Source organism: Henckelia pumila, chromosome 3 (genome assembly GCF_033568475.1).
Source record: "Henckelia pumila isolate YLH828 chromosome 3, ASM3356847v2, whole genome shotgun sequence".
In the NCBI taxonomy this organism is placed as follows: Eukaryota; Viridiplantae; Streptophyta; class Magnoliopsida; order Lamiales; family Gesneriaceae; genus Henckelia; species Henckelia pumila.
In genome coordinates, this window is record NC_133122.1 from 161,991,756 (window position 1) to 162,013,380 (window position 21,625).

The 21,625-nt window shown below is 41.3% G+C and overlaps 2 protein-coding genes across 6 annotated transcripts in view; both read left to right on the plus strand.

Annotated features, from left to right (window-relative positions):
• Positions 1-333: 333 nt before the first annotated feature.
• LOC140891791 (uncharacterized) lies at positions 334-4,656 on the plus strand. Of its 5 annotated transcripts, XR_012152608.1 has the most exons (9): positions 334-497; positions 621-1,022; positions 1,105-1,180; positions 1,264-1,394; positions 1,498-1,568; positions 1,668-1,749; positions 2,871-2,917; positions 4,030-4,178; positions 4,350-4,656. XR_012152608.1 is itself a non-coding variant. In XM_073300439.1 (8 exons), exons 2-7 carry the CDS (start codon positions 621-623, stop codon positions 2,889-2,891), a joined length of 783 nt encoding a protein of 260 aa, XP_073156540.1. In that variant the 5' UTR covers positions 334-497; the 3' UTR covers positions 2,892-2,917; positions 4,017-4,656. The 5 variants fall into 5 exon arrangements, 4 of the variants coding, with proteins under 4 accessions (XP_073156540.1, XP_073156539.1, XP_073156541.1 ...); XM_073300439.1 differs by having other exon boundaries at positions 4,017-4,656; XM_073300438.1 differs by having other exon boundaries at positions 4,030-4,656.
• A 4,850-nt stretch (positions 4,657-9,506) lies between these two features.
• Positions 9,507-21,625, plus strand: part of LOC140889864 (uncharacterized) — a 53,523-nt gene continuing 41,404 nt past the window's right edge. Inside the window, exons 1-6 of the mRNA XM_073297602.1 lie at positions 9,507-9,608; positions 9,674-9,808; positions 9,905-12,170; positions 12,288-12,624; positions 12,825-13,002; positions 13,104-13,196. Of these exons, the coding sequence (XP_073153703.1) occupies positions 9,507-9,608; positions 9,674-9,808; positions 9,905-12,170; positions 12,288-12,624; positions 12,825-13,002; positions 13,104-13,196 (3,111 nt within the window). The remainder of the gene's footprint in view (positions 9,609-9,673; positions 9,809-9,904; positions 12,171-12,287; positions 12,625-12,824; positions 13,003-13,103; positions 13,197-21,625) is intronic.

Here is a 21,625-nt window from a genome sequence, read left to right on the forward strand (position 1 = left end):
GAAACGATAATTGTGTTATCTTCAAATTATGGTTGAGTTTAATCAGTTTATGCTGGTTTCCTAGTATATATTTATGTTATTAAATAATATATATATAAGAAGTTTTAAGTTGCCCAACAAATTCCTATTCATTTCGTTTTCGACCACTAAAACTTGGTATCGGGTTTTAGTTATTTTTGTTTTTGATTTTTCGCACCACTAAAACACGACATCGAGTTTTAGTGATCTGACACGAAGTAAGCATCACTTGTTTGGCAGCTAAAAATTTCAAAATATATATATATATATATATATATGAATTTTCAACTGCCAACCATATTTTTATCACTTCGTTCGCGAGCATTGCACTATAACCTTCTCCGTGGCCCAATGGAATTAGAGCAGATCACTTCCCAACCGAAACATCCCTTCCGGTCCAACGAACTCCCCTCCGCCACTAGGCAGCTACCCATCCACCAACGGTGGCCGCCGTATGCGGATTCGATATTTCTCAAGAGGTAATTTTTACCTTTTTAATGCATTTTAGTTGTTTAATTAATTGTTTTGCTTCATTTTTAATTTAATTATACATTCATAAGAAAGGAGTGTTGATTGATTTGTTGGGGCCCGACTCAATCCAGATGTCTTGTTCGATTCTGAGATCGTTGTTGAGATCCCCAAGTTGTAGCATTTGTGGTTTTACGAAGCCGATTTCGACAAGTTCTTGGTGGTATCGTTGCAGTGGTTATGAAAATTATACAAGGACCCTCTTTGTACAGAAAGCAGATGGAAGAGGGTGGCCCGGAATCAGGACTTGTACTAATTTGGTGTTATCCTCTAACTACACCACTGTTTCTTCTAGTGGTAATGGCAGTAGCTTAGATGCAAGTGGAGGCAGAGAGTATCTAATAATGAGCGATGAGCAGCTTATGAGGCAGTGTGAGATGGATACTTTTAAAGCATCAGGCCCAGGAGGACAGCACCGCAACAAACGTGAGTCTGCTGTGCGTCTGAAGCATGTTCCAACTGGCATTATTTCTCAGGTTTTTGCTCAATATCCTCGGCTTTTTATATCCTTATATTTTGTTTAGGTGCATATGCATTTACGTGTTTCCATTTGGACAGGCCGTGGAAGATAGATCGCAGCACAAAAATCGAGCCTCGGCACTTGCTCGATTGCGCAAGATTTTAGCTGTCAAAGGTGTACATTTGGTTTTCTTCTTATTAGTTTCTTTTAGTTAGTGAGTTGAAGACTTGAACTCCACTATTCTTCTTCTGACCCAGTGAGAAACTCAGTGGAACTTGATACATATGCTCCTCCTTTGGAACTCCTTCAAATTCTTCCAGCAAAGTCATCTTTGCGAGGATCTGACAATGGCCCTCAGATTGGACCAAATAATCCCAAATTTGCTTTGGTTCGCTTCTAATCCTGTCAGTAACATTTTTTGTTGACCGAATGATAATGTTATGATTCAACTCTTACACCACAGCCTTGGCCCTACTTTAATGAATCTACAGGGAATGCAGGCTTTGCTTGACTTGATATTTGCAGTTGAGGGCTCAGTCTCAGATGCTGCGAAGAAACTAGGGTGCATTATACATCTTTGAAATCTTATATTTAATTGATTGTTCAATCAAACATTTGGATAGCACAAGAGCCTATACACTTTCTGACTAACAAGTAACAGGATGAGCACGGGGGCTTTATCACGTTTGATATTATCTGATGACTCTCTGCGAATGGCTGTCAATGAGTTCAGAGTTTCCAAGGTATTCAAATGCATTAAACATCCACTTTTTATGTCTGACTATTACATTTAGCTCTGCATCTATCTCTCTTTCTTCTCTTCTCCCTATGCAACGTCTGTTGGCAATATTGTTTTGGTATTTTACTAATACAAAAGTTAATTGATTCAAGTTTTTGTTCTAATGTCATCTACTGCACTCAAAGATTGTTCCCTGCTACTAAATTTTCTCTTGCTCTTCCAAATACACCATGTAAAAGTTATACACGCAAGCAATTGTTTCTGGTTGAAGCAATCACAGGAAGGAAAGTCGATGCGACCTTAGAAATCAGTGGTAGGAGTACGACATCGGAAATTGAAAGGCTTCAATTCGCTGTAATTCTGACCTTAAAATGAAGACAAAATAATGAACATGAAAGGACGTGCTTCAAACATGTTGCTTTGAGATGACGTTCATGTAGAACTTGCGAAGGGCGTGTGAAAAAAATCATTTTGTGAAAATAGATCAGGAATGTCCTTTTGGGTGCAATTGTTGCCAACACACTTCAAATCAAAACAAGGATCTTATGCCATTGGGCCTTTGTAGAAAGAAGACATATTTAAGTGAAGATGGGGTACCTGAACCTCACCAAAAAGACACTATGCAGCTTATCTCTGTCTTTTGGGAATTGGGTTTGAGCCATTTTTGCACAGCTTAGGTGGAGGCAAAGAAATCCTTATGGGAGGTGCTAGAATTCTCACATTATGCTAAGATCTACAGCCCAAGGGGAAGTTTCCCGTAGCCAGTTACAATGGGTGTGGGATTGCTAATTAAAAGGGCTCGAGAGCTTATTACTCTCAAGAACTAGTTTTGAAGTTTGCTCCAACCAAGATTGGGGGTTGTTAGATCGTACATGAATAGCATATGCACTAGCATCTTAATTCTCGATTCAACCCATCAAGCGAAATCGAGAAGAAAGATTCATTAGTTGTACTCTGTATGCTAATTGAATGACGATATGATTTAGTCACTTCAATTAATTTAGAGTTTTCATATTTATATTTTGACCTAGCTATCGATATGTTATTTTTCTTGTGGTAACTTGAAAAGAAAATAACCCTATTCCAACTTCCAAGTGATTGTAACTTTTCATTTAAATTGCACAGGGTCTGAAGCCCCTCAAGTAGAACTTTACTGAAGACAGCTATATCAGGTACTAATTGCTATTAATGTAATTTTTCTTTGATGATGTTGTGATCTCATTTTGATAACTATGCGCACATGAAAAACCAAAACAATGAAAGCCTTTTTTTCCTTCTTTGGTTAAATTATGTTTTTTGATTAATTTGTTTCTTCTAATCCTGGATTTTAGGCATTTTTATGTGGAATTTTTACCCAAGATTTAATTGGAAATTGTCAGATGTTTTGGCCTGGGATCATGGTATCATACATCAGTTGAACATTAGGTTGTCTCATTTGATCGGCGTGTTGCTTACCTTCGTCTGTATATCGAGATATGCTAAACTCGTACTTCACATTATCCTCAACTCTGTTGAACTAATTAGCTAAATGACTAGCTATAAGTCCTTGGTGGGTGCTGTGCTTCCTGCACATGCAAGTTGTATACATGCATTTGCAGGATTTGGTTAGAATTGGTGAAAGGCCAAAACTGTGATAATTTCTTCAATGTGAGAAGTATTAGTTTAATGACTGTATGAAACTTAATTTTGCATATATGAGTCCTGATTTTTGTTCTATCTCGATTAGTTGCTTTAAATTGTGTGTTAAATTGCTGGCCATTTGCACCTTCGGCTTATCAAATTTGGAGATACTATCGAGCTGCCATTTTTGGGATTAAATAACTACTCACGAATCATCATATGCTTTTGAAAATGGTAAATGATAAAGATGAAAATGTAACTTTGATGAAGTTCGGCCACTGCTTTTGGCATTAGTCCGCTGATCAGTCTGAACTATATGCTATTTATGGGCAGCTACCAAAAATCTGTTCTTTACCTTTTGTGGGTTTCGCTAGATAAAGTAAGCTTACCAATTCTAGAGAATTTGATTTGTGTCGAAAATTCTTAAAATCTGTGTGGAAATAGAACTGCAATTTTTTTTTTTGTTTAAAACTCAAAACTGAACTTCTGTTATGATTTTCTTAATGATTTTATTATTCTTATTGTATGACTGTATGTATTAGCAAATTGTGTCAATGTGCATTCAAAAATTTTGTAATAACACCATGTTCCTCGATACTCAGATTAAGTTACTGTTATTTTGATGAATGCAACATGATGGATAAGAAACAGATTGTTATTTCAGGAAAATGTTTATCTGGGTATCATAGATGAACTGGCTGATTTCTCTGCTATCACAAGATGTTTTTCGCAAGGAGAAAGCATGTTCACGCAAGGCTTAACAGAACTAAACCCCATTGAAAAAAGATACTGTTAGTTGGTTGACAAATCACAGTTAAGTTCTTAATTTCACGCAGAGTTGAAACGATGGCATAATTATGTGATTTTCTCTTTAGTGAAAGGCCATTCTTCAGCTATTCTTGACAGAGCAACTGATTCTCCATGACTCCTTACATGGAGCATAGTCTGATGATTACTTCGGACTGTCGTTTCATTTGTTTACAGCTGTAAAAGGTGTTCATGAAATACAAGTTAGTCTGGAATGAGCAGTTTCTCCTGTTGAAAGATGCAGGCGTTCGCCGTTCTGAGGTCTAAGCGTCTGCACTGCGAGATAGAAATTTGAAGAGGCTAAACACAGATATGTATATTTGGTTAAGGTACTAGATGTCCGGCATATAACATGCACATTGTGTTCTCTTATGTTTAATATTTTGGTACAAGAAAGAATTTGAGGAATATTAGTCCTCTGGCACTTGCATTATAAGTTCTTACGCTCACTTTAGTTGGGAAATGTAAAATTTAGGGTACTGAGTTTCAGAAGGTCAATTTGGTTAGAAACAACAAATTTATCGTGCATTTTGGGAAAGTAAAACTTGGTATACTCAGATAAAGTGAAAAAATTCTTCTGTCAAGTTGCTATTTTGGTTGCAGCTTGTTCTTGCGGGCGCATAAGCATTTTAAGGTAAAACTTCATGAGTTGTGATTGTGACCTTAAGAACTTGTGCCTATTTGGAAATAATTGTTAAGATGATATTTGAGTCTAACTTCGCCTCAAAAGCTAGTAAAGCTAGCTCAAGAGAGATTGTCCAAGTCTATATATTCAACTCCTAAGAAATCAACCTAAGTGATGTGGGATGTCTACCCACACTCTCATGCCCAGGAACAAAATCTGGAGCATGAAGTTTATATGACATTAATGGATGATCTATCAGGACAGTCCAACACATAATGATGGACATGAAATTTGATACCATGTTAAGATAATGAGTTTGAGTCTAACTTTACCCCAAAAACTAGTTTAAGGCGGGCATTGTCCAAGTTCATATACACAACTATAAATGATTTAATCCAATAAATATGATACATCTACAATAATTAAACTATTGAACACTCGATAGTAAATAGTTGCTACTTAAACTATCGTTGAAAACGTTATTTATAAAAGTAAGGATGTAATCGAATCGAGCCGAGCTCGAGCTTTAGATAAAAAAATAATATTCTTATTAAAATTTGTAATTTTATTTCTAATAGTTAAATTTAATAGATTTTTATATATTTCCATAAGTAAAAGTGTAAAATCTATAAATCAAATATCAAAACTATTATTTTTTCATCTAAGAGCTAATTGATTAGCCTACCAACGAACATGTACACGAGCTAACGTGCCTAAGATTGTAAAGTTTGAGCTTTGTTTGTTTATCTTAACGAGTCTCATTAAACGTGCTTTATTGTATTGAGCTTCGAATATGTAGTAACACTAGTTCCGTTTTACGAGATTAAATGTCAAAACATGTTTAAAAGTGGTAAAACATGATCAAATGATTTTATTATGTTAAAACTAAGTGAAAAATAACTCTAGAATGTTCAAAAATTATAAAATAAGTCTGGAGGCCCGAATAGTTCGGAACCAACCGAAGTGGTTCGGAATCAGAGGGTCAAGATCGGAGCTTCCGAACTCAACCCAACACATACCAATTGAGGTATCCAAACGAGGTTGACAAATGGCAAGATCGAAGCTTCCAAAGAAGATCGAAGCTTCCGAAGATGATCAGAACGTCCGAAGTATCGATCGGAGATTCCGAAGTCTAGCGTTAATAAACATAGGCCATGGCATACATGCGGGATCAAAGCTTCCGATCTGGGGTTCGGTGCTTCCGAACTCCACCTATAAATAGGTCATCCGAGATTCATTTTGAAGCGCACCTTTCCAAATCCCTCTCTTGAATATTGTGTTTTCGGAGAGTTTCTAGTTATATATTCGAGGGTTGTGCTATAGCAAGGCGCTTCCGAGATCGTAGCGGAGTTGTGCCTAAGAGTTGGGGCGTTTGACATCAAAGGGTTGACGAAGGACATATGTATAGTCGAAGAACCCTAGTAGTTATTGTGAGTATCTATTAGTTTAGTGAAAATTTTTAGATCAGTGTTAGTGATATGATAATCATTTAACTATAGACTTGAACCCTAGACCTTGATTGTACTCGACATGTCTAGTAGATGTACGTAAGTACTGACTGAGATATCCAACGAGTATGCATGCTTATTGATAGGATTAGTGAAAGTGTTTAAAAAGGGGGGTTGAATAAACACTTTCAACAAATTCTCACTTCAAAATAAATTTAGTCAGGTGATTTTTCCCCCTCCGCCTCCCGAGTCTGCTCACATGGATCCCAAATTTGTGTTCTCCACCACCTCGCCGGCCCTCGGTGGTACTCCGGCTGGTTACTTGCGAGTCAACTCGGACGAGTCACACGGCCGCACTCACTGTGTCAACTCATCTGGTCAAAGCGTGGTCAACCCAGTCAAAATCGTTGACTCCGCGGTCAAAATTGGACTTGGTCATGGTCAAATGGTTGACTTGGTCAACCCGGTCAAAATTGTTGACCCCTCGATCAACGCAGTCAAAATTGTTGACCATGTGGTCAACCCGATCAAAATTATTGACTCTGAAGTCAAAATTGGTGATGTGGACCTTCAAATGGTTGACTTAGACCCTCAAGTCCAAATTGGTGATGTTCAAGTCAAAATTGTTGACCAGCCAGTCAACTCTAGCTCCAAAATTGTTGGTTCAGTCCCTGTTTCTTTTCGGGATGCTTTAGCGCCTCCATCTCCTCGAGCTTCGAGGAAGAGCTTTGCAGATGTGATCAATTCGATAGAGGATCTTCCGGAGCCGACTTTTCGAGATGGAAAACCGAGTATTCAATTCCCGGATGAGGTAATTTCATCCCTTATTGAGCCTTTTAAGTTTGCCTTGGTGGGCAAAATTACGGGGAATCGGTCCACTGCTCCCAATAGCATGATTTCAACTGCCTTTTCTCAAATGGGTTTTAAGACTTCTTTTACTCTGAAATTTCTTCCTCGAGGATATTTGGTCATCACTCTTTCTTGTGAAGAGGATTTTGCTCGTCTTTGGACGAAGGGAGAGATTTTTGTGGGAGCAGTTGGGATCCGCTTTTCCAAGTGGACCCCTGAATTCAAGTTTGAGGCAGAGTCGCCTATTGCCCCTGTCTGGGTCCGATTTTCTGAGCTTTCATTGCACTTATATAACAAGAAAAGCCTGTATGCCATCGCCAGAATTCTTGGGAATCCAATTAAATTGGATGAGCATACGGCGGAGAGATCGAGAGGGGCTTTTGCCCGTGTTTGTGTGGAAATGAACGTGCTTGACGAGCGAATTAAGCATGTGTGGGTTGGATGGGGTGAGCACACCCAAGAAATAGAGGTAGTTTATGAGAAGGTCCCATCCTTCTGCACTGATTGTAAGATGTTGGGTCATTCTATCTTTGTGTGCTATTCCCACGGGAAGAATCCAAGACCTCCTCGTCCAAAGCCTTCCGTTGGAAGGAAAAGGTTGTGATCGGGAACCCTCCTCCGCAGCCTCAGGAGTCGGGTCCTTCAGTGGCCCCGGAAGGCCCTGCTCCTTTTGCCCCTGGGGCGGGCAATTGGACCACCAAGAAGAGAAGGCGTAACCAGCAGCGGCGGCCACCTCCTCAGGCTGTCCTGCGTAATCAGAATGCCTTCCAAGTTCTTGAGTCTTTACCTGAGGAGCCTGATCTTTGTCGCTCTGAGTTGAGGACTGAGGCACCTTTCGAGTCTACTGAGCAGAGTCCAGATCTCCATGTGGATGGAGATGTTGTTAAGGACATTGCTTCTGGGTCCAGTGATACTGCGATGGGAGGAGATGCTGGTGCTCCTGACCCGCAGTCTGTTGTCGCTCCCCATGAGGGATCTGACCCTTGCTTGGCCCTTTCTTGGGCTCGTCAGGTGGAGGAAGAGGTTGGTGCCTCTTCAGTGGTTGGTGAGATGGAGCTTGGTTTTCCGCAGGTTGTTCCTGTGCCTGCCTTTGAGGCTACTGATACTTGTACTTTGAATCACAGTAGCCACTCCATCCCCTCGCTTCCTGGGACTCCTGTGGAGTCCTCCGCCCCGTCCTTTGAGGGGCTTGTCTCTCAGCAGGGTACTATTTGTCAGGACGTTGATCCGATCACTGAGTTTGTCAGCGAGGATGACTCAAGTTCCTTCTGTGGGACTGAATCGTGTGATGGGAGAGATTTTGGGAGATATGATGAGGATTTTGATTTCTCTGTCTCACCCTCCAAGAGAACGCTTCGTTCTGACACAAAGCGACAGCAGACTCGCCAGGAGTCTAGAAAGAAGACGGGGCCTTACTCCACCCGTTCCAAATGCAGTGCCTAATTTGGAACATCAGGGGACTCAGGAGCTCTGAGTCCCAGGAGAGGCTTCATGCCTTGGTGAAAGAGAAGCGTGTCAAGATCTTGGCTATCTTGGAGCCGATGATTGCACTTGACCAGCGCTTCATGACCCGTCGCCTTGGTTTCCAGAGAGTTCTGTCGAATGTCTCTGGTCATATTTGGGTTTTTTTGGCGGACGATGTGAAGGCGGAGTGTGTCCTTGATCACGCTCAGTTCCTCCATCTTCGCGTGTCGGCTCTTTTTTTTCCGACCCATGTTTTTTGCTCTTTCGTGTATGCCAAGTGTGACTACATTTTACGGCGCGACTTGTGGGCTTCTTTGCTGCAGGTCAAGCCTGTTGGTGGTCCTTGGCTTGTCGGGGGGGATTTTAATGTTGTGAGGGATGCCTCCGAGTGTCTTGGCTCTTCTGGTGGGAGGCAGCTCCCCATGGACGAGTTTAATCATTTTGTTTTGGAGTCTGCGCTGGTTGACGCTGGTTTTGAGGGCTCTTCGTTCACCTGGACGAATAAGTCCATTTGGAAGCGTCTTGACAGAGTTTTTGTTTCTGTGGATTGGGGTGACCATTTCAACTCTATCAGGGTTGAACACCTCAGTCGCACGGTTTCGGATCATTGTCCTCTTTTGGTGTCTGCTCCTGTCTTTGCTCGGGGGACCGAGCTCGTTTCGGTTCCAGAGCATGTGGACTCGGCACTCGGGGTTCCTTCAAACCGTCAGGCTGAACTGGAACATGCTCTGCTCTTTGCAAGGCATGCCCAGGCTCTTTGCCAAGCTGAAACGGTTGAAGGGCCACCTCAAGTGGTGGAACCGGGATGTTTTTGGGAACCTTTTTGATAAGATCGCTGAGGCGGAGAGGTCGGTTAGACTGGCTGAGGCTGCCTGTGAAGCGGACCCCTCTTAGCATAGCTGGACCCTCTTGTCCAGATGCAATGAGGAGCTGTCTAGAGTCACCGCTATGGAAGCGGATTTTTGGAAACAGAAAGCTGCTTGTAATTGGCTTGAGGACGGGGAGAGGAATACGAAGCTTTTCCACAACATGGTGAAGAAGAAGAATGTGGTTAATAAGATCTTTCGTATTTGGGAGGATGGTAATTGCCTCCCTTTCCTGGTCTCATCAAGCAGTCTGGGGCTGCTTATTTCGAGCGCCTCCTCACTGGAGATCCTTTTGTCCTGGATCTTCCGGATTTTTTTGGCTTCTCCTCGGAGATTTCGGAGGAGGAGAACCATAGCTTTGCCGCCGCACCTTCCTTGGAGGAGGTACGTGCTGTCGTCTTTTCCATCCATCGGGATAGTGTGGCGGGCCCCGATGGGTTTTCTTCGGTTTTTTTTCAGAGCTGCTGGGATTTTGTGCAGCATGATGTCATGGACGCTGTCCTTGATTTCTTTCGGGGCTCTCTTATGCCCCAGGGCTTCACTGCCACCACGATCACTTTGATCCCCAAAGTCGAGGGTGCGCAAGCTTGGACGAACTTCCGTCCCATCAGCTTGTGTAATGTTTCCAACAAGATTATCTCGAAGCTTTTATACTCTCATCTGCGGTCGGTGGTGGGGAGACTCGTTTCTCAGAGTCAGAGTGGCTTTGTGCTGGGGCGGATGATTGCTGACAATATCCTTCTCGCGCATGAGCTCACTCACAATCTTAATCTCCCTGCCCGTGGTGGTAATGTCATTCTGAAATTGGACATGGCTAAGGCCTATGATAGAGTCCAATGGTCTTTTCTTCTGGATGTCCTCCGAAGGTTTGGTTTTTCGGAGCAGGTTGTGAGAATGGTGAGGGCTTGCATTTCTTTTTGCAAGTTTTCGGTTAATGTCAATGGCACCCCTGCTGGTTTCTTTGCTTCCTCGAGGGGCCTGAGACAGGGTGACCCGTTATCTCCCCTCCTCTTTGTTCTTGGAGCGGAGTATCTGTCCCGTGGCTTGGACCGGTTGTTCCTCCAGCATGCTGATTTGAGGTATCGGTCTGGGTGTGATTTGTCGATTTCCCATTTGGCCTATGCTGACGATGTCATTATTTTTGCCAATGGGGGATCCCGTGATCTTCAGCGTCTCAAAGATTTTCTGGCTCACTATGAAAATTGCTCGGGCCAGCTCGTTAATGTGGCCAAGAGTGCTATGATCTTTCCTCCGGGCTGGACCGCTCGTCGCCGCTCCCATTTGCTGCAAATCATTGGATTTGCGGAGGGGCAGCTGCCCTTGAAATACCTTGGAGCTCCGCTTTTCCGTGGGAACCGCAAGTGCTCTCTCTTTGAGCCTCTTCTGCAGTCGGTTCGGAAAAAGCTGGAGGGCTGGGAGTCTCGTTCCCTTGCTCCTGGGAGTAGGATGACGCTGATCCGCAGTGTGCTCCTTTCGATCCCGATCTATCTCTGCCAGGTGATCCAGCCTCCTTTGGCTGTTTTGGAGAAATTGGAGCGTATTTTCAATGCTTTTCTTTGGGGCTCCAGACCCTTAGAGAATAAGTGGCACTGGGCCAGCTGGTCTCGCGCTTGTCTCCCTGTGAAAGAAGGAGGCCTAGGTTTTCGCAGGCTCAAGGACATTGTTGACAGATTTTCCATGAAACTGTGGTTCAGATTTCGGCAGGGTTCCTCTCTCTGGGCGAGATTCCTTTCGAGAAAGTATTGCCGGACTATCAGCCCTATTTGTGCTCCTTCTCGTGGAGCCATTTCCCCCACTTGGAGGTGCTTGCTCCAGATTAGACCTTGTGCGGAGCCTGGTATCCGGTGGAGGATTGGTCTTGGGGATGTCTCTTTTTGGGATGATACTTGGTTGGGTGATGCCCCTTTGTCGAGCAGGTGTAATGTCAGAGGGGATCGGTGTGTGCTTGTTTTCAGCTTCCTTTTGGAGGGAGACTGGGATTTTGATCTCCTTTGCACTGTCGTCGCTCCCTCGGTGGCGGAGGAGATCGTTCAGATTCCTGTTTTGGTGGATGAGCCGGATGCGACTATCTGGATCCACAGCACCGATGGTGCCTTTTCTGTGAGATCTTCTTGGGAGCAGGTCAGACCGAGAGGCTTGGTCTCGGATATCTTTAATCCCTGTTGGGGATGCTGGATGAGGCCTACCATGTCCTTTTTTCTGTGGAGGTTTTGGCATCGGTGGTTGCCTGTGGATGAGGTGCTCCAGCAGCGGGGTTTCTCCCTTGTGTCCAAGTGCCAGTGCTGTGAGATGTCGGAGACATTTACTCACATTTTCATCGACGATCCCATCGCCCGCTCTGTGTGGCATTTCTTTGGAGCTATCTTTAGAGTTCGCATCCCTGCCACTGAGAACTTTAGTCTGTTTCTCAGTGCTTGGAAAAGGGGTCGCGAGTGGTCTTCGGGGGGTAATGTGAGGGAATTCATTCCTTTTGTCGTGCTTTGGTTCCTCTGGACTGCACGCAATGATACTAAGCACCGTCACTTACCCTACTCTGCGGAGAAGGTTAAGTTCCAAATTTTGTCTTATTTGAGACTTGCTCATTCCGCAACTGTTATCAAGCCCCTTCTTTGGCTGGGGGCTTTGCAGGCTGCGAGGAAGATGGGCATTTCGGTCGGCCTTCAACGGATTCACAAGACTGCGATCGTCCATTGGTTGAGGCCTCCACCTGGGTCCTTCAAGCTCAATGTGGATGGGAGCTCGAGAGGTAACCCGGGTGAGTCGTCTGTGGGGGTGGGGGGGGGGGGGGTTGTCCGGGATTCTTTTGGTAGGGTCTTGGCATTTTTTAGTGAGTTCATTGGTTTGGGGTCCAATGTCCGTGCAGAACTCTGGGCGATTTGGAGGGGTATTCTTCTCTATTCTGACCTTAGCTTTTTTCCCCTTTGGATTGAGACTGATTCCCAGATTTCCACTCAGATTCTTAGATCTCGGAGGTTTCGTTGGGATTTGGACCATATTGTTTCGAGGACGCGTGTTTTGGTGCGGAATAGGCCGGTTCATTTCTCGCATATCTATCAGGAAGGGAATTCGGTTGCGGATGCGTTGGCGCTGCAGGCTCATGATCATAGGCAGTGTTTGTTGGAGATTGGTGTTCCTTTAACCACTCCCATCGCTGCGTTGGCCCGTTCTGACTCTTCCGGGCTTCCTTACCTTAGATCTAGGTTTTCTTAGAGCCTCACGCTCGCTTATAGCCGTTTCTCTTGGGCTTTCTTTTTCTTTGTTTGCTCTCCTTTTTGGTCTAGGTCATCCTAGATTTAGATATATGTAGCTATTTATTTTTCTTTGTAGGTACAGCTCTCCGGCCCTTTTCCGGAGTTTTTGGAGTTAGTTTGTTCCCTTGTCGCTTGCTTTGCTTCTTCAGGGTGATGGATCACCAGGCGTTCACTGTGCTTCTCCTTGCCTGGTTCTTACTGTTGTTTGGATGTTTTGTGGGCGGTCTCTCGTGCCCCTCGCTTTTTGGATTTCCAGTCTTCTTGGGAGTTAGGTTATGGATTGAGTTTCCTTCGCCATTTTCCTGCTTTTTTGCTCTGGGCCTGCTGGTTTGCGGTCGCTTCTCTTTTTCCTCGCGGCCTATGTATAGTGACTTCCCAGCTGATCATGAATTTTGGACATATTTCTTGCATAGCTTTGATCTGTTCAGCTCTGGATGGTGCCAGCCTCTTTTCGCGCTTTAGTGTCGGATTTGATTTTGCTGGCCTGGAGTTGTGGATCTCCTCTAGGTTTTACTGCACAGGTTGATACCAGCCACTCTTCGCGCCTCAGTGTCCGTTTTTTATTTTGCTGGGCCGAGCTGTGGTTCTCTTCTAGCTTTTGCTGCCCAGGATTACTGCTGACGTTGACTTAGTTAGCTATCTTTGATGTTATTTGTTTATACTTATTTCCTAGGGATGCTTTGGTTGTATATTTTTCGATACCCTAGCTGTTCTGATGTTCTTATTACCTTTGTATAGCCTTTTGGGGAGGTCTTGGCCTAGTCCCCCTCCTCCGTTAGGTGTTATTTGTATCGCTTTTTTATGTTTATATACAGGTAGGGGTCTGCCTAACCCCCCGCTTCCGGCGGTGTTTTTTTTTAAAAAAAAAAAAAAAAAACTAAACTAAGAACATTATGCAAACGGTCTTGAATAAAATAATTTTTCACTGTGAATTCCTAGCATAAAGTGATCCTCAATTATCATATATCAACTATGAAATGTGTGCTCTGAATGAATGATCAGTTTAGCTTGTAGAAGCTTGAATACTTAGATAGCAATTCAAAAATTGCGAGAATTCTAGAGGCCTTTCAAAACTGGTCTTCATATCTATTAATAGACTTGATCTGCAACGATCACAAACTTAAAAAAATATCTTCTTCCAAATATATTAGTCGTTTTTTTGTCCTTGTCCACGTCGTCATTCTCTGACAATTGTACAAAACATAGTGCGCTTGAGTCTTTGTTGAATCAATTAAGTACGGAAGTCTTTATCCATTTCCAGCTGTTACCTCGGGGTAAACTGATTTCCTTGAGAATTTTGGTTGGACTCTTGACTGACTCGTATTTTTCTTTAAAATCCAGTCTAGTTCACCATTCAGTTCGGTTGTCTAGTTCGTGATCTAAGTCCTTGTCCAGTTTAAGTCATCTAGTTTAGCTGAGAAACTTAGTCACTCGATTTGGTTAAAGTTAATTCTGATATCTATTCGAGGTCTAAGTCCTTTGTCCAATTTAGATCAAACATATTAGCTTAAACACTTATTTGAATTGATTCAGTTTAGCTTAGTTTTTTATTTTTGTATTTGTTAACAGCAAAACTTAATTGATCCAACAATTTTTTCCATTTTTTTGTTTGACAAAATTATGTATATGAACTCATTGTCTTAGGAAAAACTGAATAGAATCCCGATAAACCAAATAATCTGATAAGATAAACTAATAGCCTGAGAAACTTATATATTGATGGTTGTCGAACTGACTGAGAGTAGTTTCAAGAAACTAAAAACCGTTTGTTCAAAAAAAGCTTCTGTAATTCACTATCGATACAAAAAACTGATAGATAGTAGATAAAATAAATACTGAGACTACTGATTATTCTTCTCTCACTGCTTAGTCTCCCCTTTTCTTTTCTTTCTCTTACTGCCCAGTTTTCTTCCGCTCTTTCTCCTTCAACACCAGGCTTATCTACATAGAGTTTGAACATATGTAGAGCGGTATACAGCTTGGCTGACATGGTATCAATCTTGACTGAAAGATTGTCTTGCATTAAATTGATCTTGGAAGAGAGATGTTCATGAACTGAATTTATCTTCTATGATAGTACATCATGGGAGCCGTCCAATTGAGATTGTGAAGAAGAATTTTTCTTGATATTTTCTAGACTGATGAAAATGGAATTAACATCGTTGGAGATAATATCTAGATCTTTCATGAATTTGTCCTTCAAATTTTCTCCGAATGCTCCATTTAGATCTTGACTGGTCTTCATGGCAGTAATAGTTGTAGATAGAAATGTGAGGCTCTCAGCTATATTATTCAAAATGTACTCATCAGATTCTACTGAAGCAGAAGATTCAGGTTCTGCAGGCAGCTCTTTGGATTTATATACAATAATGGAGCTGCTACTCTGGCTTTTGAACTTTTGTCTGATCTGTTGTTTTCTCAATCTCAAATGAATAAAACAATGCATTTTGTGTGATCAATGCTAACTCTGAAACTGATTCAATTGAAGTGAAGGCTGCCTCAACTACATCTTTCTCGATTTCAACCAAAATATTGTCATCCGATACATCCATTAATATTTATGGTTTCTTGATTTCAGTTTATGGTGCCTGAACTGATTCTTCTTCTTTGGCCATTTCAACTTCCTCCCACATTCTCTGATTTCTCCAAAAATATCTCAATGTATGGAATTTTTGGCATTTCAACTGATTGATTAGTTTCAGCCATTTCAATTTCTTATTTATCCTCTAGTTGCTCAGCATGTTGTTAATCAATGTCCCCAATGACGGAGTATAAAATTTCATCAACATTAATAAAAGATACCTCCTTCACTAGCTTAGTTGTCATTTGAACTTTTGGAACTTGAATGGTCACTTCTTCAATTTGGCTAGAAAGATGGAGCAGCCTGGTTGGATGAAGGTCCAGTTTGGCCAACTTCTTTTTCAATAATTGGTTTGCTAATAGTCGGTCCCGAACTTGTATTAACTCTTTCAGTCTTGGACTTCTCAACTAATTTAGTTTCAGGTTCCTCATTGGTGCTCTTTTTTTCAGACTTTTGAGCCGGTACCAAAAGATCATGATCATTCTCCTAGTTCCTTACATTCATACTGTGAGTAACTAAGTCCATATCCAACTTGCTCACTGTAAAGCCCCAAATTTATCTTAATTGAGTTTATTTGAGATAATCGGAGATTACAGAGTTCAAGAGCCGACTTGATTTTGATCAGGGTCTATTTTGCAATTTTTGGAATTTTCAGGGACTAAAACGCAAATATGAGTTTTGTTATATTATCTTGACTTGGACTTGGGTATTCATTCTTCACTTCATCCCCTCCAACACATTTCCTCTCCATTGAAGGCGCCCAAATCATTTCTCAAGCTTTGTGATTTCAGTTCCGGTTGATCTGTCCGTTAGAATTTATTTCTGAAGGCAGATTAGCGATCACGGCCGCGAGAGCTTCGTTTTATCGTAAGTATTTCTTCGATCGGACGTATTTTATTTTTCGTATGTTTTTAGAATCGATTGAGTTTCGGTTATGTCATTCTTGAGATAGTTCTTATCAATTATTCTCAGTCGGTTTTAAAATAGAGCGTCGTTCGGAATTGTTATGATTTTTGGAAGCCTAATTCGAAAATGGAGATTTTGAGATATGTTGGATTTGAGTTGTTTTTGATGTTTTAGTATTGAATTGAGTTGTTTGCAATGCTGTACTGCTGTTTGTGTTTCCGGTTTGATCAGTTTATAGCCGTTATGCCGCCGGTTTAAGTTTTGAGATTTTGAACCGTTTTTGAGTTGTAGAACTTTGGCAATTGGGTTATTCGTTGTTGTTGATCATATTTTGCCTCTGTACAGATTCGTTTGAAGTTTGTCGAGCCCAGAGTTAGCAACAGTCGATCGTCGAAGAGTTGGACGAAGAGCGGTAAAGAGTTTACCTTGAGTGTTGTTGTTGTTTAGGTTGTATAGATTTTGATATAACCTCTTTTGAGCGTATCCAAAGTTGGAGCTACTCGAATCGAAAGGTACATGAAGACATCGTTTAGCGGGATAGCACACTCAAGACAGTTGGTTCTTGAGTTTCCCTTAAAAATCACATACTTGCATCAATACTTGTTCTAGAATGTGGGACTTGTATTTTGTTGTTTGAGCTTTTGTTATATGGCTTAATGCTTTATGTTTTCTTATGTATTTATCTTAAGCCAAACCTTTGATTTCAGTGGGCAGAACGACCCTTTTTGTTTAGACGTTTTGGGGGCTATATGGTGAGTGACCTGGGTTGTAGAAGTTCACCTAGTGTCAGCATACTCCTTATAGTCGCACCAAAGTCTAGGGGATTGGGATACATGGCACCACCTCGATTGGGAGAGTCGGTGAGTCGTTACGTGATCTCATCTTCGGGATCCCAAAAGCATAGCATCAATCCCTTGTTTATCAGAGTTGATATCCCGATTTTAAAGACATGCATATCATTCGTCTTAACTTGATTATGTTGTCTTGAAAGCATGTTGTTGATATATTACTTGTATTGCTTGTTATGTTTCTTTTACTGAGAATATCATTCTCACTGGAGTCATCCGGCTGTTGCTTTGTTTTGTATGTGTACTTGACAACAGGTGGGGCAAGATCAAGTCAGAGGCAGCATGGCTAGGGGTTGAGTTGAGTAGAAGTGAGGACTTGGTGTTTTTGAGAAGTCGTTTTGTATTCGAACTTGTTTGTATTCGGATTGTAATCTAGAACCGAAGCATGTTTTACTAGTTTGAGATTGTATAATTTTAGAACTACCTTGTATCGAACTTCTTGCTTTCGACTCTTTTGTATACATCCGAACTTTTTGTTGTTGAAAGATGTTAGTAGGATCATGTCGGAGTCCTTTCGGGTGTTAGATTATACTTTTGGAGTTGTTTTTGGAGCAGAAACAGCAGGAGCAGCGCACCCGCGCTGACTGCACCCCCGGACAGGGCGCTGTGCGCGCCTGCGCCTCCCAAGGGCGCTGCTACGCTGCCCCTTCCCTTTAAAAAAATAAAAATAAAAGTTGGTTATCTTTTACCTCTCGATCATTGATTGCATGATTTATTTATGTTTCGTTGATTAGAATTCGGGTCCTTACATTAAGTGGTATCAGAGCGATAAGTTCTTGGTTGAACTAGAGTGAGCGGGGTAGATCGAGTCCGCGTGTTTTGGCTCCTAGCATGCGATTGAGTTATTTTATTGTTTATTTAATTCCATGCGAGCATGCTTTATTATTTGAGAATTAATTGAATTACATGTTTATGTGATTAAATTATAAAGCATGGACTACTTGAGATATAATTGTTTTTGTTTATCGACTGGTATCCGATTTTCTAAGACGTTGAAAGGGCATCGAATTGTAGCGATTGAGATATCTCGTGCCCTAACCTTTGATTATCAAATGGGTCCTCGTCGAGTAATTAACAGAAACCCACCATTAGTTACTCCTCCAAACGAGCAAGCTAGTACAGAAACTGATCAGATGGATGCCACAGCGACGCCTATGAAAACCTTGCTGAAGAGGTTTCAATCGTTTAACCCGCCTTTGTTGCTGGGTATAGAGAATCCTGTTGACTGTGAAAGCTGATTGGACGACATTGATTAGTTGTTCGATTTCTTTGATTATTCTGACGACCTCCGAACTAGGTTAGTCATTCATCAGCTTCGTGGTGTTGCTGAGAACTGGTGGATCACGACGAAGAGAGCCATGGAGAATCGAGGTACAATCATTACTTGGAATCTTTTCAAATCTGAGTTTTATAAGCAGTTTTTTCCAATTTCGTACCGAAAGGATAAGGGAGCCGAGTTTGCCAATCTGAGACAAAGAAACTTGAACATCGAGGAGTATATAGCTGTAACGCCCCAAAATATATTTACCGAATTAATTAGCAATTGAAATAATTATTGAGTTGATGAAATAATTATTATTGCTAATGAGATTATAGAGTGTATTTATAAAATACACATACCAGTTAATCAATGAATTTGACTATTTCTGGATATCTGGTATTATTTGGCATTTTGAAATAATTATTGAGATATCGAAATAAAAATAATTATTTATGCCAGATAAATTTAATTTGGGAAAATATTGACTGAGATGACTGGTCCGAGTCTAAGTTGGACTTAGAAATTAAATTGAAAATTTATGAGTTCAATTGACTGGTCAAAGTGTATAATTTCAGAAAAATGATGTTATTGATATTGGGTGCGTGTATCAGAAAATATCAGATTTAGGACTAATTTTTACCAGTTGGATATCAAATAAATTAGTGCGAGACCCGAAAATATCGGGTTACTATAAATAGAAAACTCACACTGAGAAAACATGGATCAAGATTTTTTCCCCAATTTTTCCCATTTTCTCGACTTTACTGTAGCAGCTGTAGTTATTTTATTTTTCCGGCCATTCACCGGAGATCCGATCGAAGATCCGAACAGTCAGATTGTAGCCAAGATCAAGATGAATCTATTGGCATAAATAAATCGAAAATCCAACGGTTGGATCGCCGGAAAAATGAGAAATAACAGACGAGTTCTGCACAGAATTTTCGTGGGTACTATAGCAGTCAATGTTTTTGATTTTGCTGGACATTCACCGGAGCTCCGATTAAAGATCCGATCGGTCACTTTGTAGACAACATCAATACAAAGCTATTGGTGTAAATAAATCGACGATCCGACGGTTGGATCATCGGGAAATCGAGTTAGAACAGACGGGATCTACGCGAGTACTGTTCATCGTCTTCCTCGGTATGCTTTTCGCGATTCGAGCTCGTTTTTGTTGGTTTTAAAGCTAGTAATCGATTATTTGAGTTGTGAAGAACATTTCCCAAGCTTATTGTAGCATTTTTGGTGAAGGAATCGAGAAAATCGAAGCTTTTAAACTTCGCCGAAGTCGGCTCGTTTTTCTCCGATCCCGGTCGCGTCGGAGCTTCGTTCTGATCGTGGCTTATATGGTTGGAATCGTCTCATCGAGCTCGACAAGCCTGACAAATTTCATAATTTTTGGAGCAATTTTGACATCGGCGCCGGACGCCGCCGCGTCGCCGTCGTCTTCTCCGATTTTCCGGCGACCTCCGGTGAGTTAACCATTTTTGATCGTCTCGACGTGATAGATCCAAATATCCAGGTTTCGAGTCGAGATTCAAAACAGTGAAGCGGTGAGAACGCGATAAAGTTGACGAATTATTGGTCAAAGTTTGACCAGAGTTGACTATGGCTGACTTTTGTATATTATGTGATTTTTCGCAGATTGGAAGCCAGTCGAGGATATTTAAAGGCAGAGATCAGCAGTTTAGGGATTGGACTTTTTCAGACTTGAAAAATTGAGGTATGAGCTGATGTCGATTTCTAAGGGAATGAATACTCGAGCGAGTTTGAGACTCTCGAGTTCTCGATTAAAATCACATACTTGCATGTTTATTTGATTATTTGATATTGAATGTGAATTTGAATGATTTAATTGATTTTCAATATTACTTGAAAGACATGAGTTTGTCTATATGAAATTGTTTGAAGTAAGTGATTTATATATTCGATTTGAAAAGCATGAGATTTCTTATTTGAATTACTTCAATGATTTTCAATATTATATTCATGAGTTTGAATATACGAGTTGAATGTGTTGACATCTTCGATACATTGATGTCTGAATACACAGATTTATTGTTTTCGATTCGATTAAATTGCATTTGATTCATATGCATTCATCTTGACCCAAATTTCTTAAATTTTTAGAGGGCTGAGTTGCCCAGATTCGAATTAGACGTTTGGGAGCTATATCGAGTGGCCTGGGATGTTGAGTTCCCCCAGTGTCAGCATACTCCTATAGTTGCGCCAAAGTCTAGAGGTTTGAGACGCGTAGCACCACCCCGAGTGGGAGCGTAGGTGGGTTAGTTGCGTGATCTTGACCTCGGGATCCCAACCGATTGTCCGATATTCCCTTGATTATCTGATTTGATAATTTCGATTTTTAAACACATGCATTTCATTGGCATTTTCATTGAAGAATTTGAATGTATATTATGATTTTAATATACTTACTTGATATTACATGTTACGTCGCTTTTACTGGGATTTTATTCTCACCGGAGTTATCCGGCTGTTGTCTTATTTTGTATGTGTACTTGACAACAGGTGGGGCAGGAGCTAGTCAGAGTCGACGTGGTTAGCTTGGGATCGAATGATAGATGTGAGGCGTCGATTTAGAGTCGAATAACTTTTAGAACTCGGTTATTTATTGAAGCATGCTTTTATTGTTGATTTATAATACTGCATGTATTTTTATACCCCGATTATTCTTAAAATTGATGTATGTCGAAGAACGAGTTTAAAATTGATTTTTATAGTTGAGCACGAGATGGTCTCGCTCGAGCCGAATATTTTTCTACCGCTCGAGCGAGGCACTGTTCCTTTTAAAAAAAAAAATTGGCTCATTTATTTGTTGATGATTGTTTTACTATTTGAAATTAGTTGATTAGAATCGAGGTCCTCACAATAGCCAAGTTTGACAGTTTGCTGAGATTTGCACCACACATCGCCAACAACGAAGAAGCAAAAGCCGACCAGTTCATTAATGGTTTGAACCCGGACATCTTCACGTTGGTAAACACAGCTAGGCCTGATAACTTTGAGAATGCCATGAATCATGCAAAGGGAGTTGAAGCAGGTTTGTGGAGACAGAGAGGAACTTTTTGTGTACCTCAGCAACCGAGACAGTCTCAGAATCAACCGTCTTAGTATCAGAATCAGCCACCACAGTATCAGAACCAACCATAGAGGTATGAAGGAGGAAGCAGTGGGGGTAACAGGAAGGATCATTTCAAAGCCAAATGGAAACATTTCAAGAAGCCAGGGAACATTTCTTCTAGCTCCAGAGGTTCCAAGCAGTTTGGTTCAGGACAGAGTTCTGGTTTTTCATCTTCGTTATGTAACAAGTGTGGGGGTAGACACGCCCAAGAT